The sequence below is a fragment of the Hypanus sabinus genome, chromosome 3 (assembly GCF_030144855.1).
Source record: "Hypanus sabinus isolate sHypSab1 chromosome 3, sHypSab1.hap1, whole genome shotgun sequence".
In the NCBI taxonomy this organism is placed as follows: domain Eukaryota; kingdom Metazoa; phylum Chordata; class Chondrichthyes; order Myliobatiformes; family Dasyatidae; genus Hypanus; species Hypanus sabinus.
Genome location: NC_082708.1, coordinates 37,407,761 through 37,426,414, shown reverse-complemented (window position 1 = coordinate 37,426,414; position 18,654 = coordinate 37,407,761). Strand labels below are relative to the sequence as shown.

Genomic DNA, 18,654 nt, shown 5'->3' with positions numbered 1-18,654 from the left:
ACTAGCCTACAAATTACCCAGGACATCTTTAGGGAGCGGCGTCTCAGAAAGGCAGCATCCATTATTCAGGACCTTCAGCACCCAGGGCATGCCCTTTTCTCACTGTTACCATCAGATAGGAGATACAGAAACCTGAAGGCACACACTCAGAAATTTAGGAACAGCTTCTTCCCCTTTGCCATCTGATTCCTAGATGGACTTTGAAGCTTTGGATGCTACCTCACTTTTTAAATATACAGTATTTCTGTTTTTGCACATTTTTTAATAATCTATTCAATATATGTAATTGATTTACTTGTTTATTTATTATGTTTTATTTTATTTATTATCCTTTTCGCCCTCTCTGCTAGATTATGTATTACATTGAACTGCTACTGCTAAGTTAATAAACTTCATGTCACATGCCAGTGATAATAAATCTGATTCTGATTTTATTTTCAGCCAATAATTTGTATTTAGTTTTGTGAAAATCTTAGGGTAGATTTTATCAAACATTTTTTTAAGGTCCATTAAGGTTTGAATACAGCCTCACCCACCTACTGTGATCTACTTTAGTTGGAGTAAAGAACCAATCCAGTTCCAATTCACATTGGTTGAATTTTACTTTTTTGCTTTTAACATTATTCTTCACATGTACTGTTATATTTAGTACAAAAATATTGAGGAAATTGATTGTATTTTCAATCTTGAGTCAAATGATTTGTGTCAAAATCTATAATAGACATAAAATAATTAAGCTATGAGCTAGAGGCCCTAGTTTTTCCTCCAAATCTGTGGGAATTGCTCTAAAATCTATGAAATATTAGAAGAAACATACCACTACACAACTGGATTTTGGAATTCCTAACCAAAGCCCTTCAGTTAGTCAGGATGTACATACGCTCCTCCAACCCAAAAAATCATCCTCAACACGGGTGCCCCCACAGAAATGTGCTGAGCCCATTACTGTGCACTCTGTGCACATGTGACTACACGGTCAAACATCCGAGTAATCACATAATCAAGTTTGCCAATGACATGACTGTGGTGGGGCTCATTACCATTAATGATGAGATGGCTTACAGAGGGGAGGTGGAAGAACACGAAATCTCTGGTGCCAAGCAAATAAACTTTTCCTCAATGTCTAGAAGACGTAGAAGAAGGTTATCAATTCCAAGAGAAATTGCACCACCCTCACTGCCCCCACCTTTATGTTAGTGGCGCAGCCATGGAAACTGCAAGCAGTTTCAAATGAGTTGCAATTCACTTCTTGCACAGAATACATTCTACACAATTACAAAAGCTCACCAAACCCCCTGTTTTCTGAGGCTGAAGAGAGCTAGACTTTGCACATCTATACTTAAGTCATTCTGCAGATGCACAGAAGAGAGCATCCTCACAAGCTGTATTGCTGTTTTGCAGCAGATAGGAAGGATGTACAATGGGTAGTCAAGACTGTCCAACACTACACCAGCACCAGCCTACCTACCAACAAGGACATGCTTTCTGGAAGGTGTCAGAAAAGGGCCAGTAGCATTATGAGGGTCTCACCCACTCTGCCCATGGACTGTTTGTCCCAGTCCCATCAGGGAGGAGGCAACACAGCATTTATGCCAGGACCACCAGACTCAAACAATTGCTTTCCCCAAGCAGTAAGACAGATCAACACCTCTGCCCACTAACTCACCCCACCAGCAGCATTTTATCATTTCCTATTAGCTTCACAAAATGTACAGATGCTCTTTGTGCCTGGTATCACTTTATGGATATACAATCAATCTATGTATATAAGCTATCTCGTATATTTATATTTATGGCAAATGAGAAAATCTGCAGATGCTGGAAGTCAGAGTAATACACACAAGTGCTGGAGAAACTCAGTAGGCCAGGCAGTATCTTTGTGGGAGTGGGGGGGGGGGGTGGAAGAAGAAAAGGTTAGTATTTGACGTCTTCAGCTCAAGTCCTTCATCAGGGCGAAGGATTTCAGCAAGAAATGCCGACTGCTTACTCTTTTACATGGATGCTGCCTGACCTCCAGTATTTTGTGTGCATCACTTGTATTTATTGTGTTGTGTTGGTGTTTTTCTTGTCGGTGAAGATCCGAAGTAACAAGTATTTCATTCTCTTTAACATGTGTATACTTGAAATGGCATGAAACAATCTTGAATCTTGAAGTTGTCAATGAATGAATCTTCATTCTCATTCAGAATCTTTGGACTTCTCAAGTCCTGTGACAGTATCACCTCATAGACCCAATAAGTTCCCCAGTGTTAGTTTTTCTCTTGATGCTAATTTGTGTTTCTCATTCATTCTAGGCTTCCACAGTTTAAAAAACATTTTCTTTATCTTCAGTAGTTGATCAATTAGCAGGTCTGTGGGATGTGGGAGAAAATTCTACAGACAGTAGATCTGAATCAGAATCAAGTTTATTATCACTGGCATGTGACATATGAGTTTGTTAACTTAGCAGCAGTTCAATGCAATAATCTAGCAGAAAAAGAAAAAATAACAAATAAGTAAATCAATTACATTTATTGAATAGATTTTTGAAAAACATGCAAAAACATAAATACTGTATAATTGAGGTAGTGTCCAAAGATTCAATGTCCATTTAGGAATCGGATGGCAGAGGGGAAGAAGCTGTTTTTGAATAGCTGAGTGTGTGCCTTCAGGCTTCTGTACTTCCTACCTGATGGTAACAGTGAGAAAAGGGCATGCCCTGAGTGTTGGACGTCCTTAATAATGGACGCTGCCTTTCTGAGACAACACTCCCTGAAGATGTCCAGGGTGCTTTGTAGGCTAGTACCCAAGATGGAGCTGACTATAACCTGCATCTTCTTTCGTTCCTGTGCAGTAGCCCCTCCATACCAGACAGTGATGCAGTCTGTCAGAATGCTCTCCACGGTACCACTATAGGAGTTTTTGAGTGTATTTGTTGACATGCCAAATCTTTTCAAACTCCTAATAAAGTATAGCTGCTGTCTTGCCTTCTTCATGACTACATCGATATGATGGGACCAGGTTAGATCCTTAGAGATCTTGACACCCAGGAACTTGAAGCTGCTTGCTCTCTCCACTTCTGATCCCTCTATGAGGATTGGTATGTACTCCTTCATCTTACCCTTCCTGAAGTCCACGATCAGCTCTTTCGTCGTACTGACGTTGAGTGCCAGGTTGTTGCTGCGGCACCACTCCACTAGTTGGCATATCTCACTCCTGTACGCCCTCTTGTCATCACTTGAGATTCTACTAACAATGGTTGTATCATCAGCAAATTTATAGATCATACTTGAGCTATGCCTAGCCATGCAGTCATGTGTATATAGAGAGTAGAACAGTGGGCTAAGTGAGGTGCTCCAGTGTTGATCATCAGTGAGTAGCACATATTATCACCAATCTGCACAGATTGTGGTCTTCTGGTTAGGATAACCACATGACCACAGTGAAATATGCTGGGGAAAAAAAACAAGACAGAACTAGAGGTCAGGATCAAACCCATATCCTGAAGCTATGCGGCAGCAGTGATATCTGTGTGTGTCGCCCTGCTGCCCAAATATCTATTTTACTTCATCCTTCCTTCCTGTGATGTAATGTCCATGCAGCAGAACTTGCTCTCCTATTGCCTTGCCTCCCCCTCCCTCTATCAACATGTGTTAAGTGGTCTGATGTGGTTACCTGAAATTGAAAGAAACTGCGCAGGTCATTCCCACTCAGTGATACAAATTCTTGAACGAATTGTTAGTACCTTGATGGGTTTTCTCAACACTGAAATACTTGAATTCTGTACTGCTGTCATTAGCTTGGGCACTCATTTTTTTGACATTGCTGCTGTGAGATGTAATGGGCATTGAGCAGCCAGTTTAAAGAACAATACAGTGGGTACATTTTATTTGGAGGAGCTTACTTTTGAAGGAACATCATCTTCAGTGAATGATAATAGTGGTGAATTGGTCTGGCATCTTACTGTTATTTTTCTCCTTTAAATCAGTGCTCTTCAAAAAATATCACTATGCTGTAGTCTTTAATTTCAGTTAAAAAGGGTGATAGTTCCACACAGAACTACAGCATAGTGTAGCTCCTGAACTATTTCCAAGTTTGGGATCTCCTGTAATTATGTATAAGTTACATCTTTGGAGATTTTTCTATTGTTGTCTCAATAGCAAATATCGCTGTGACGATTGTATACTCTAGTAGTAAAGTCCAGTAGTGAAAAGTTAACTATCGTAGTTGACCAGCATGTATGCTAGGAAATTGGCCCATAATTCCTTTGCCTGCTTATACCTGGCTTGGTTATTGACCTCCTTCAATTCAAAGGAAACAAACAACCATGAAGTATGTTAAATATAATAAAATTTTTGTTTTGTTTAAATTGATCTTTGACAACTTTTCAGTACAAAGGTATGACTTATCAATTCTCAAAGCATTTCTGCAAATTGCTGGTCGATGAGTCTTTTACTGTGCTGGCAGCTGATCAGAAGTTTGGGGCAATTTATATTTAATGCTTGGTATGGAGGGGATGTTGGAGAGGATGTTCACTTTTACATTGAATTTGATTTTCATATGCGCTTTTTGGATTATTATAATACTGATGTTTAGTACATATCCTACTAACTGGTAAATTTTCTGCCAACAGTTTTTTAACCAGGTTTTAATGTTGGGCAAAACCTCCATCAGTGATCTATCAGAGCATGTCTTTGACCTGATCCTTGAGCTCTACAATATTGATAGTCATCTGTTACTTTCTGTTCTACCACAGCTGGAATTTAAACTTAAGGTACATCTGTTCACATATTTCTATATGTTGCATGGTGACTGAAACATTAACTTGATCTGTAATTCTTGACAAGTAATGTGTAATAATGTTTCTTTAAAATTAATGTAATCATGGATAATTTCTGGCATTAATATAACTAGACCATTAAGTTTATTTAACTCTATTCAACCTTCACTGCACTGCAACACTATTCTTGGAATAAATTTTAAAATATTTTTCTTGCCTGATTATTTTCTAGATGCATGGTAAATTGTATCTTGTTTCAATGTCTTTCAAGGTGAAGACAATACAATAATGTAGGGCAAAATGTAATGTTTTTAAGCAATAACTGAGATGATGGGATGCAAGAGGTGTTGTGGGTGACTGAGTAGGTTGGTTTCTTGGTATGACTAGATCAGAAATTGGACAAATGAACTGTGGAAAAAGAAGATAGTTAAAAGGTGAGAAGAGAGTTTGCTAGGACAATATGATCAGGCACCTTAGGTGCAGGAGTTAGTGTTGCTTTGTAGCTCTGGAGACCCACGTTTGTTGTTGACCTCCAGTGCTGTGGTGAGGAGATTGCATCATGTATGTTTCTCCAGATTCTCCTGCTAGCTCTTGTATTCCAAAGGTATTGTGGTAGATTAATTGACTACTATAAATTATTTCTTCAGTTCAGGTTAATGGCAAAAGAATGAAAAGGTAGTTGATGGGCTTATGTAAGAGAGAATAAGTTGCAAGATACAAGTAAATGGAGGGAAGTGGAACTAAGTGCTGAGCCAATTTGGAAAGGCTGAGTAAATGCAGAGACAATTTGGAGAAATTGAGAGTGGCATCTCTGGCAGTGAAATCTAGACCTGGATTGAGTCATCACAGTGGGGTCCAGGTCCTATTGTCAGCTTCAGACAGTTTAATCAGATAGTCTATGCGCTCCTTTCTCTGCTATGCTAAGGCTGTAAGACTGCCCCAGTTGCTGTGCTTCACATCTGCAAACTTTGCAGCAACTTGCTCTACTAATATAATGAACTGAGTTCCAAAGCCTTGCACCTACTCTGAGCAGCTCTGGGGATTTGCATCAAATTTGATTTGGAATACTGTTGTTCACTTCTATTGTTTGCATGGTTTGTTGTTTTTTTCTCTTTCTCTGAGGGTACTGGGGGTGGTCTTAATTTTTTTAATTGGTTTCTTTCGGGTTCCTTGCTTTACAACTGCCTGTAAGGAAACAATTCTCAAGGTTGTATAATTTATACATCCTTTGATAATAAATTCACTTTGAATTCCCTTGAAAGTCACCAGGGACCTGCTGGATGAAACAAGTCTTCTAAATTTGTTTCAAATTAATATGATTTTCATACACTTTTAAAGTAAAAAAATACTTGTGCATACATAACCATGAAAATGTTGATGTTTTTTTGATATTTGCATACTTTGGTGTTGTATACAACTGAGACTAAATTCTGAACAACATTGTCAATTTCTAAGAAAACCTTCACCTGGTCTTGCGTATAGTTATTTTATTAGTTAACTTCCTGTCTTCCTTACTTTGTTCTTTTTTTTTAAATGCTTTTTTCCACTTCACTAAGCATGAAAACATGCTTTCAAGTCTCTCCATAAGTGACTATAAACAATTGTGCATTCTTATCCTGATGACACTGTTTCCAATTTGAAATACTGAGGATGAGTTGTTAACTGGTGTTTAGTTTGGTAAAGCTCAGTGCCCAAGTTGTTCTGATTTTAATAATCCAGTTGCTCGAGAGAATGTTGCAGTATTATATCTTTTAAAATACTTCAGTCTTTCTAGCCACATATTTGAGCATACCTGAGCTTGTATTTTGCAGTGTGCATTCTGTAAAACTCATCCATCAGAGCAAGGATTTGCTTTACAATATTTGATACTAATAAGTATTTTCACCTTATTGTAGACTACAATATATTGCCATTTAGTTCATGTATGTCAAGGCAGTGTTGAATTCTATGGGAACCTTACAGTAGATATATTAGATATATCTACTATCTAGATATTAGTAGATAATTTGTATATGGAATATTAGAAGTGGCAAAGTAAACTTACAAAATATTTAAGAAAATGTATCTTAATGTTATGTCAGAGAATTCCAGGTTACATAATCAAGTTTTAAGAACAAATCTTAAGTGTGCTTTTGATTGCAATCATGCAGCTTCAAACTTTTTTTTTGAACTGATTGCTCTTCTACACAAAAATTAAAAAATATATTTTGCATATTTTAACTGAGAGGGCACTGTTTTAAGGTGCTTGGAAGCAGGTACAGAGGAGGTGGCAGGGTAAGTTTTTTTTAACGCAGTGAGTGGTGAGTGCGTGGAATGGGCTGCTGGCGATGGTGGTAGAAGTGAATACAACAGGGTCTATTAAGAGAATCTTGGATAGATACATGGAGCTTAGAAAAATAGAAGGCTGTGGGTAATTTCTAACGTAAGTACGTGCTTGGCACAGCATTGTGGAATGAAGGCCCTGTATTGTGCCGTAGGTTTTCTATGTTTCTATTATCAAGTAGATCTCGTTTAGAAAAGGGAAAAAAAATAGGATATGTACTATTGAATATATTCCAAATTTTTTTTTAAACTGCAAAATTCCTGAAAGGTATCGCAAATTTTGCCAAAGAAATTTGTAACTGGATTACCAAATAATCTTCATATCCCTTTTCTTATTCTATCTTGTCCTTTCTTTTTAAAGAACTTTAGATCACCAGTTTCGAACCACTCTAAGAATTTCTTTACCTGCTCAGGCACAACTGTAATCATCCATCAGTAACAATTTCATTTGTTTAATCTGAGTCTTTTCCTGTGATATTTGTGTTTCTGACACACTTTAGTTTCTGTCTTTTCAACATTTTGGATATAGATTCCTCATTCTTAGACTAGAATACTTTCATTTTTTCACAAAATGCATTTGTTAATGATGATGACAAGAAGAGACTTATTTCGATAAAGGGGTTTTAACTGTTTACGTGATGAAGCTTTTTTTAAAAAAAGAAATTTGGATGGCAATTTCTTCAATTTTTATGTTTACAGAGCAATGATAATGAAGAACGTCTAGCAGTCGTTAAGCTGCTGGCAAAAATGTTTGGAGCAAAAGATTCTGAATTGGCATCCCAGAACAAACCATTGTGGCAGTGTTACTTGGGAAGGTAGGTTACAATTTAACAATGACATTGAAACATAGAAAATAGGTGCAGGAGTAGGCCATTTGGCCCTTCGAGCCTACACCACCATTCAGTATGATCATGGCTGATCATCCAACTCAGAACCCTGTACCTGCTTTCTCTCCATACCCCCTGATCCCTTTATCCACAAGGGCCATATCTAACTTCCTCTTAAAGATAGCCAATGAACCGGCCTCAACTGTGGCAGAGAATTCCACAGATTCACCACTCTCTGTGTGAAGAAGTTCTTCCTCATCTCGGTCCTAAAAGGCCTTCCCTTTATCCTTAAACTGTGACCCCTCGTTCTGGACTTCCCCAACATCAGAAACAATCTTGCTGCATCTAGCCTGTCCAATCCCTTTAGAATTTTATATGTTTCAATAAGATCCCCCCTCAATCTTCTAAATTCCAGTGAGTATAAGCCTAGTCGATCCTGTCTTTCTTCTTATGTAAGTCTTGCTATCCCAGGAATCAATCTGGTGAACCTTCTCTGTACTCCCTCTATGGCAAGAATGTCTTTCCTCAGATTAGGGGACCAAAACTGCACACAATATTCTAGGTGCGGTCTCACCAAGGCCTTGTACAACTGCAGTAGAACCTCCCTGCTCCTGTACTCAAATCCTTTTGCTATGAATGCCAACATACCATTTGCCTTTTTCACTGCATGCTGTACCTGCATGCCCACCTTCAATGACTGGTGTACAATGACACCCAGGTCTCGTTGCATCTCCCCTTTTCCTAATCGGCCACCGTTCAGATAATAATCTGTTTTCCTGTTCTTGCAACCAAGTGGATAACCTCACATTTATCCACGTTAAGTTTCATCTGCCATGAATTTGCCCACTGACCTAACCTATCCAAGTCACCCTGCATCCTCTTAGCGCCCTCCTCACAGCTAAGACCACCGCCCAGCTTCGTGTCATCTGCAAACTTGGAGATGCTGCATTTAATTCCCTCGTCTAAATCATTAATATATATTGCAAACAACTGGGGTCTCAGCACTGAGCCTTGCGGTACCCCACTAGTCACTGCCTGCCATTCTGAAAAGGTCCCGTTTACTCCCACTCTTTGCTTCCTGTCTGCCAACCAATTCTCTATCCACATCAATACCATACCCCCAATACGGTGTGCTTTAAGTTTGCACACTAATCTCCTGTGTGGGACCTTGTCAAAAGCCTTTTGAAAATCTAAGTATACCACATCCACTGGCTCTCCCCTATCCACTCTGCTAGTTACATCTTCAAAAAATTCTATAAGATCCATCAGACATGATTTTCCTTTCACAAATCCATGCTGACTTTGTCCGATGATTTCACCTCTTTCCAAATGTGCTGTTATCACATATTTGATAACTGACTCTAACATTTTCCCCACCACCGATGTCAGACTAACCGATCTATAACTCCCTGGTTTCCCTCTCCTTTTTTAAAAAGTGGGGTTACATTAGCCACCCTCCAATCCTCAGGAACTAATCCCGAATCTAAGGAGTTTTGAAAAATTATCACTAATGCATCCACTATTTCTTGGGCTACTTCCTTAAGCACTCTGGGATGCAGACCATCTGGCCCTGGGGATTTATTTGCCTTTAATCCCTTCAATTTACCTAACACCACTTCCCTACTAACATGTATTTCCCTCAGTTCCTCCATCTCACTGGACCATCAGTCCCTTACTATTTCCGGAAGATTATTTATGTCCTCCTCAGTGAAGACAGAACCAAAGTAGTTATTCAATTGGTCTGCCATGTCTTTGTTCCCTATGATCGATTCACCTGTTTCTGACAGTATAGGACCTACATTTGTCTTGACCAATCTTTTTCTTTTCACGTTTTTATAAAAGCTTTTACAGTCAGTTTTTATGTTACCTGCCAGCTTTCTCTCATAATCTTTTTTCCCTTTTCTAATTAAGCCCTTTGTCCTCCTCTGCTGGTCTCTGAATTTCTCCCAGTCCTCAGGTGTACCGCTTTTCTTTGGACTTGATACTATCCCTAATTTCCCTTGTCAGCCACGGGTGCACTACCTTCCCTGGTTTATTCTTTTGCCAAACTGGGATGAACAATTGTTGTAGTTCATCCATGCGATCTTTAAATGCTTGCCATTGCATATCCACCGTCAACCCTTGAAGTATCATTTACCAGTCTATCTTAGCTAATTCATGTCTCATACCTTCAAAATTACCCTTCTTTAAGTTCAGAACCTTTGTTTCTGAATTAACTATGTCACTCTCCATCTTAATGAAGAATTCCACCATATTATGGTCACTCTTACACAAGGGGCCTCGCACGACAAGATTGCTAACTAACCCTTCCTCATTGCTTAATACCCAATCTAGAATGGCCTGCTCTCTAGTTGGGTCCTGGACATGTTGGTTCAGAAAACCATCCTGCATATATTCCAAGAAATCCTCTTCCTCAGCACCCTTACCAACTTGGTTCACCCAATCTATATGTAGATTGAAGTCACACATTATAACTACTGTTCCTTTATTGCACACATTTCTAATTTCCTGTTTAATGCCATCCCCAACCTCACTACTACTGTTAGGTGGCCTGTACACAACTCCCACCAGCATTTTCTGCCCCTTAGTGTTATGCAGCTCTACCCATTTCGATTCCACATCCTCCAGGCTAATGTCCTTCTTTTCTATTGTGTTAATCTCCTCTCTAACCAGCAATGCTACCCCACCTCCTTTTCTTTCCTGTCTATCCCTCCTGAATATTGAATACCCCTGGATGTTGAGCTCCCATCCTTGGTCACCCTGGAGCCATGTCTCTGTGATCCCAACTGTATCATATTCATTAATAACTATCTGCACATTCAATTCATCCACCTTGTTACGAATGCTCCTCTCATTGACACACAAAGCCTTCAGGCTTGTTTTTACAACACTCTTAGCCCTTAAACAATTACGTTGAAAAGTGGCTCATTTTGCTTTTTACCCTGGATTTGCCTGCCTGCCACTTTTACTTTTCACCTTACTACTTTTTGCTTCTACCCTCATTTTATACCCCTCTGTCTCTCTGCACTTGTTCCCATCCCCCTGCCACATTAGTTTAAAGCCTCCTGAACAGCAGTGGCAAACGCTCCCCCTAGGACATTGGTTCCAGTCCAGCCCAGGTGCAGACTGTCCTGTTTATACCAGTCCCACTTCACCCAGAACTGGTTCCAATGCCCCAGAAATTTGAATCCCTCCCCCTTGCACCATTTTTCAAGCCACGTATTCATCTGAAATATCCCCCTATTTCTACTCTGACTAGCACATGGCACTGGTAGTAATCCAGAGATTATTAACTTAGTGGTCCTACTTTTTAGTTTATCTCCTAACTCCCTAAATTCACCTTGTAGGACCTAATCCCGTTTTTTACCTATACTGTTGGTACCTATGTGGACCACAACCACTGGCTGTGCACCCTCCCATTCCAGAATGTCCTGCAGCCGCTCAGAGACATCCTTGACCCTTGCACCAGGGAGGCAACATACCATCCTGGAGTCTCGTTTGCGGCCGCAGAAACGCCTATCTATTTCCCTTACAATCGAATCACCTATCACCTGTGACATATTTTTAAAGTATCTTGTTATTGTTAAGCAATTTGGATGCCCTAAAACAGTGGTCCCCAACCACCGGGCCGCAAAACATGTGCCACTGGGCCACAAGGAAACAATATGATTTGGCAACATGAAACGATGAGTCAGCTGCACCTTTCTTCATTCCCTGTCACACCCACTGTTGAACTTAAATGCACGCAAAGTCATCTGTCACCTAAATTCAGTGATACCCTGGCGCCAGGGATCACTTGTTGGCCTTGTGTGGCCGGCAAGAAGTGCCGTTGCTACTGGCCTGGTGTACAGACAGATGGACGCCCCCTCCAAACCTATTTAGCACACCGAATGTTCTTGGGGAACCCGGTGCTAAAATATTTGCAGATGACCTAATTTGGGCTCAGGGTTTTGTAAGTAGCAGAGCAGCTACCTTGCTGCAATCTACTGAAAATCATCCCTCGAGCCAAACTTTTGTTGGCCGATAGAACCTACCTACGTACGGGGGGTGGGGGGGGGGGGCACACGCCTTTTGCATTCCTCGCTCAGTCACTCTGTCCGGACTGCGACCGCTGCAGCCCCAGCATGGGAACCTCCGGCCCTTACCTTGTCCTTTCAACCCACCCACAACCAGCCGCACCTGGCCAAGGCATCTGGCGGCGGGTAGGCGGGAGGCTGGAGTTTGGGCCTGGAGGCTGTCTAATGATGCAATGAAGCCCTCAAAAATGCTTCAGTACCTTGAGTCCAAGCACCCTGCACTGAAAGACAAACCCGGTGAGTTTTTGGACAGAAGCAAGTACTGATAGCCATGAAAACTAAATAATTGTGGAATAGATTGGACATAAGGAACCCCCTTCAAGTATCGCTGTATTCCAGTCGTGATTAACCACCACACCACCCCCCCCCGGTCAGCTGGTCCACAAGAATATTGTCAATAATAAACTGGTCCGCGGTGCAAAGAAAGTTGGTGACCCCTCCCTAAAACCATGAGAGGAACTGGTAAATATGTTCTTCTAGGATTACATGAATTTCAAATTTAAAAGTTACAGATGGTATCCTCATATTCACATTTAAGTGGGCTTGTGTGTGTGTGTGTATATATATAAAAAAAGTGATGTATTTATTCAATATTATTTACTTTGCAGATTTTTATGATTTTGAGCCTTGCATTATTAACACAAAATATAAAAATCATTGCAGAAGGTCCAGCATGGATTTGCTATGGTTCAATGGATGCTGAATTTACTTCAGTATATCTTAAAGTCACCATTTTGATCCGTGTAGAAGTTTTAATTCCATTTGGAAAAAACCTTTGTATCTGGCTATTAAGAAAGCCACATCTGCCTATAGGGTTTCGCTTGTGGAAAATGAAATGCAATTAGTTTTGGTGAAGAGTCTGCAAAGTTTATAAAGATTTCATAATAAAGGCTTAAAACCCCTAGTGTATGTGGCTTAGTTTTAAAAAAAAATCACAATTCCGTGAACTGCTTCCAATTTTGCATTATTTCTACAATCTTCTTGTAGATTCAATGACATCCATGTTCCTATCCGTCTTGAATGTGTGAAGTTTGCAAGCCACTGTCTTATGAATCATCCAGATTTAGCAAAAGATCTGACTGGTAAGTATCCAATTAACTAATTTATAAAGAATATACTGATTTCTCAACTAATAGAAAAAATAATAATAATACTTATCAGAAATATTGGGAGATTGATGACAAGATCAGTATAGTTAAATCCTACTGTATCTTGAAAATGTTCTTCAACTGTTGGAGTCCTTGTTATGAAGGAATATCATGGCGCTGTTGGATAGGGAGTTCCAGATTTTGGACCCAGTCACAATAAAAGAATGCTGATATATTGACTACACAACAGAAAACTTGGAGGTAAACTTGCTGATGGTGGTTTTCTGATGTGTCTGTTTTTAACCTTTTGTAGTAAAGATTAAGGATTTTGGAGATGTTGTTCAAGTAGCTTAGGTAAGTATCACATTGAACTTTGTAAAAGATGCATATTGTAAATACATGAAATTCTGAAGATGCTGGAAATCCAGAGTAACACACACATGCTGGAGAGACTCAGCAGGTCAGGCAGCAACTACAGAGAAGAATAGTGCTATGAAGGATCTTAGCCTGAAACTTTGACTGTTTATTTCTCTTCATAGATGCTGCCTGAGGTGCACAATGTATTCTTTTTACAGCAGGAATGGAGGGAACAAATGTTTATCATAGTGGTCATGGTGCCAGTCAGTCTGGCTGCCTTACCCGAGATGGTTTTGAACATCAACTTTTGGAGCTGCACTTATGCAGACCAGTGGAGGATAATCATAACTCACCTGATTTATGTCTCCTAAATCCTGAAAAGGTTTTTGAAGTGTTAGAAGGTGGATGACTCACCACAGGACATTCAACTTCTGACGTTTCCGTGTGACTTTTGCATTTATGTGACTGCTGCAATTGTATTTCTGGTTTCCATAATGCTGATAATTGGGAACTTGACAACAGTGTTGCCATATATTCTCGAAATAGAAAGAAATGTGCACAAGAAATAAAACAGAGTTAATGTTTCAGTTCAATGACTCTTCATCAGAATTGTGAGTTCTGCTGTTGTTCATTGGACTGCTTTGATAGTCACTGAGCATGGATGTGGGTTTTGCTAGCTGTCAAGATCATTTGTAGGTGGACTAGCCGTTTGTAGCTTCGAGGCTGCTGTACTCCCGAGGGCTTTCTGACTATTCAGCAGGGAGGCAGTTGCCCATCGGAATCTTAAACCCCAGAAAACAATGGTACGGGATTGGAAATTTTGGGTAGCTGGTTGGATTTTATAAGATATATCCTACAAAGAACAGGGAATAAAATGGATATCAATTCAGTGCATAATTGAGGGTACTTGTATTTCTGAAGTTGTTGCAGTCTTTTTGTTACTTATGACTTTGGGTTAGGGCTGTTTGAGTGTTTCAAGGAAAGAAGGCTAATTGAAAGAGCATCAAACAAAACACAACAGAAGAGAAAGCTGCAAGGTTCTGATGTGCTGATTTTAAGGTAATCTAATCTTCAAGTAATTTAATAAATATTTGGAACAACAACATGAATTTTATTCTAGATCTGGATGTGGTATTTTGATTATTGTTTGGTTACTTTAAATTTCAATATTGCGAAGAATAAGAATTATTGCTTATGAACTGCGTGCATGGATTTCTTTTAATCTTTATGATGAGGTTCTGAATTAAACTGGGATTTTATGAAAGGCAAGATTTTGGGAACTGTGAAGTGGATTTTTAAGTTTCTAGAAGGATGTGGGATTTATGTTGAATTGTGTTGCTGTACAGGCTAGACTGTGTAGAAAATTAGATGGTGAATTACAAGTATTGCTCAATAGTCCTCGTTGTGTCACAAATGTGTTGAACATTCACAGTTGAAATAATTAATGGCTTCAGCTTCAGAAAGGAATATATAAATTCATTGTTGATGATAATGGTTTTGAAAATTTCCTTAGAGGATTTAAATTATATTGCTGTGGAAACAACAAAGATTCATTCATAAGTGGTTTGTAGAAAGTAAATTTGTAATTAGTTGTTACTGCAGTGTTCCTTTCCCTGAATTGCTTGTAAGTCTGGAATGCAACCTCGAACTGAATTGGCACATGGCAGATGTGTGTAGCCCTGCAGAAATCTACAGATACATCCTGCTGGTCTCCCAAATGTTTGATCATATGCACAGGCTGCATACAAATCGGGTGTTTGAAGGTGGCAGGGACCTATACTCTACAGTAAAAACTCTTACCATTTCAGTTTCTTTTGAAAATGGATAAAAACATAACAATTTTAAGGTGTTTTGTATTTCAAGGACTGAAATTAAGTCATGTTGCTCTTTGAGTTTTATTGATATTTAACGAAGTCAAAAAGCAAATTTTAAAAAATGACAATGTTCATCACGTGTTCTGTGGTGAACTACATTGCAACTTTTATTTGCTGTTTGCATATGCAATCCGGACAGGTGATTTTTTTAAACATGAAGTTAAGTTTGGTTCATCACTTTTGTTACTAGAAACATTTGATTTCTTTTCCTTGAATCCTTTTGAGTATTTCTCATATTGGACCAGATTCAGTGCAACATCACTGACTGAACAAGGTATTGTGGCAGATTCTCAACTCTGTTCTCATTCAGTAGTTTCAATAGTTCAATTTAACATCAGATAAATGTATGAAATACACATCCTGAAATTCTTGTTTGTCACACATCCACAGAAACAGATGAGTGCTCCAAAGAATGAGTGATATTTAAAACATTAGAAACTCAGAGTCCATCCACCCTCCTCTCCACACAAACAGCAGCAAAGCAATGACCCTCTCCCACACCACCCACTTCCATTTAAAAAAAAGCATCAGCACTCTCCACCCATCAAGCATGCAATAGCAAATTCCCCCAAGAAAGACCATGATTTGCAGTACAACCAAAAAAATCTTCCACCTGACAATTTGTCATGCCACAGGCTCTCTCTCTCTCTCTCTCTCTCTCTCTCTCTCCCCCTAATAGGGAAAAAGAGGTGCCCCCTTTCAGCAAGAGTGGAGACATGACAAAACAACTTGCTGATTTATGGTGTTAGAAGTCAGTTGTGCCACTTCTTTTTCTGAGTTCTCTGCCTGGAGAATCAGCAATAATCTCTCCTCCACCAACTAGGGGGAGAGGGAGAGCGTGATTCACTGAGTGCAGAGTGTCTAGCACAGGCATGGGCAAACTATGGCCCGCGGGCCATATGCGGCCCGTTAAGCTTTTTAATCCAGCCCGCAGAACTTGATGAAATTATATTAATATACCTTGTTAAGGTTTTTTCCCTGCAATTCTGGCGTTTTCCCAATAGATGACGCACTCTATATACATTTGTGGCGACCCATTTCCTGGCACATCCGAACCGGCTCACAATTAGCCAGCAAGGGAGATAGCCTGCGGGGATTTGCGAGCAGAGAGCTTTGGAGCCTCTGCGCCACAGGGGGGCAGGTTGAGGGAGGCTTAAAAGTGAGGCTGGGGATTTCGAATAAAGTTTTTTTTCTTCGACTGCAGTTACCGACTCCGTGTTGTAATTTTAGCGCTGCATGTAGCACACCGCTACACATTGACCTTTGTTGAGGTGCAGCATATTACTCCACATTTGCGCTTTACTCTTTGTTCGGCTCGACCTATTCGTGTGAGCAGGCGTTCGGCGTCATGAACATCAACAAAGCCAGCCACAGATCCAAGTTAACTGACCAACACCTCAGATCCATCCTGAGAATCGCCACAACAAAACTAAATCCAGATTTTGATGCGCTGGCTAAAAAGGGAGACCAACAACACTGTTCCCACTGAAATTAAAAACAAGTTTCTTCGTTGTGTTATGTAAAAAATGCATTTGAAAATATTTTTTCAATAAGCCTTACATGTTACATGTCATTTCTGTTAAGTGATGGACATGAGTAGTGCGCAGGTGCACGTAAGTTCTCAAAATAAAAAATGCGCTCCAGATCAAATAGCGCACTCCGCATACTGGCGCGCTGTCACTGTTCTGTCCTTGTGCTGGTCGTTGTTGAGTTTTGGCACAGGGGACAATTGAATAAGAAGGAGCAGGACAAGTAGACCTGCATCTCCTACTGTTTTTGAAATAAAGACAGGCAGGAGGAGAGTGATGATGATATCTTGAAGAATTAACAGAATTTTCAGTGCTTTAAAACAATAACTGTTACTATTAAAAAAAGCTGTATTTTATTCATTTAATTTTCAGTGTTTTAAAAGTCATTTCAATAATTAGCCAAATACCATGGGACTTCAAAGACAGATATTTTGTTGTAATGCATTTGTTCATTTTCAATTGAAATTAAAGCACGTGTTTTCTAAATATCCCATGATATTTTATTTTCTCTTATGAGGTGTATTACCAAAACACTCCGTCCATCTGCTCCTGGTCCGGCCCCCCTGTCAAATTTTAGAACCCTTTGTGGCCCACAAGTCAAAAAGTTTGCCCACCCCTGGTCTAGCAGCTGATCCGTTGTTCCCGATGTTCTGTTCTCTCCTGTAATGCTTCAGTCAGCGGTACCAGCTTAGAATCATCCTATCCACAGGGCTGTGAAACTTCGGAACCCTGAAGGCCTGCTTGTCTTCTAGGCCACATCCTTGGGATATTGAAAAGCGGCTGGTTGTGACCCCACAGGAACTTGTCCCACCACTGCAAAGAATGTGGAAGACTGAAAGATATAATGCGTGCCCTTCTGACCTCTTACTCTATTTCTAGATCTGTGATTGAGTGCTGGAATAGAAATGAGAGACTAGATATGTTTCACTTATAGTCCTGCCATAATGTTGCTCCATTTTTTTCTAATTGGAAAAAGGTCCCATTTATGAACATTATGTGCTGTGTCCTATGGTGTGGGGTGATCTTGGTCTTCCATCTGTCTTTAATCTGAGAAGTTCTAAAAAGCTCTTCAAAACTTTTGGCTGTCCATCGCTTGATGCAACTCATGAATGTCATGCCCTATTGACTGCGACTTTTTCTTCCATCACTGCATGATGTTCAAGCTTCTCTTTCCTCAGTACACATCCCAGAAATTCCAGCTGCCATTTCCTGATTGATATCAGTTATCTTCTTATTCCATTGTTTTACAGTTCATTTATTACTCTGACCTTCTACAATATTTTCAGCATTCTTCTCAAAAACCACATTTCTTCAGCTTTTGAGTCTTCCCTCATTTTGCTTTGATATTGTGCAATATTTGCTCCATATGTTAGTGTGGAATAAACATAACATGGGTTTATGTTTATGAGTTTTGTACCCATAGAAATTACATTATTCTTTAGTAATCTTGCTAAAATGTTCGAACATGCATTTAGCAATTGCAATCTTCCTCCTAATTTCAACTTCAGCCCTACTACATGATAGCTCTACTATCATGCTCTCTAAGTAATTGAACTAATTACTTCATTGCCCACTTTCAGTTCACATTTCTGTATTTCTTTCTTTTTGTGACAACCATACATTCGGTCATCTTGCAGTTGACGGTCAGTCCTCTCTTTGCATGCTCTTCGATTTTATCTACTATTTCCTGGAGATTCTTTTTAGAAGTAGCTATCGGCTCTGTGTATTGTAGTTTGTTCAAATTGTATCTGCCAGTTATCATGCCTAGAATATTGCTAATTGCTCTTAGAACCTTCTCACTATAAAGTTTGAATAGGTCGGG

The 18,654-nt window shown here is 39.6% G+C and overlaps 1 protein-coding gene across 3 annotated transcripts in view; it reads left to right on the top strand.

Annotated features, from left to right (window-relative positions):
• The window catches only part of LOC132391212 (sister chromatid cohesion protein PDS5 homolog B-like), a 278,188-nt gene that overhangs the window by 129,520 nt on the left and 130,014 nt on the right, over positions 1-18,654 (top strand). For all 3 annotated transcript variants that reach the window (XR_009511122.1, XM_059964116.1, XM_059964115.1), the window contains 3 exons: positions 4,613-4,753; positions 7,781-7,896; positions 12,972-13,066. Coding sequence is in view for 2 of the 3 variants with exons in the window: in XM_059964116.1 (XP_059820099.1) it covers positions 4,613-4,753; positions 7,781-7,896; positions 12,972-13,066 (352 nt within the window). In the remaining variant the exon portion in view is untranslated. The remainder of the gene's footprint in view (positions 1-4,612; positions 4,754-7,780; positions 7,897-12,971; positions 13,067-18,654) is intronic.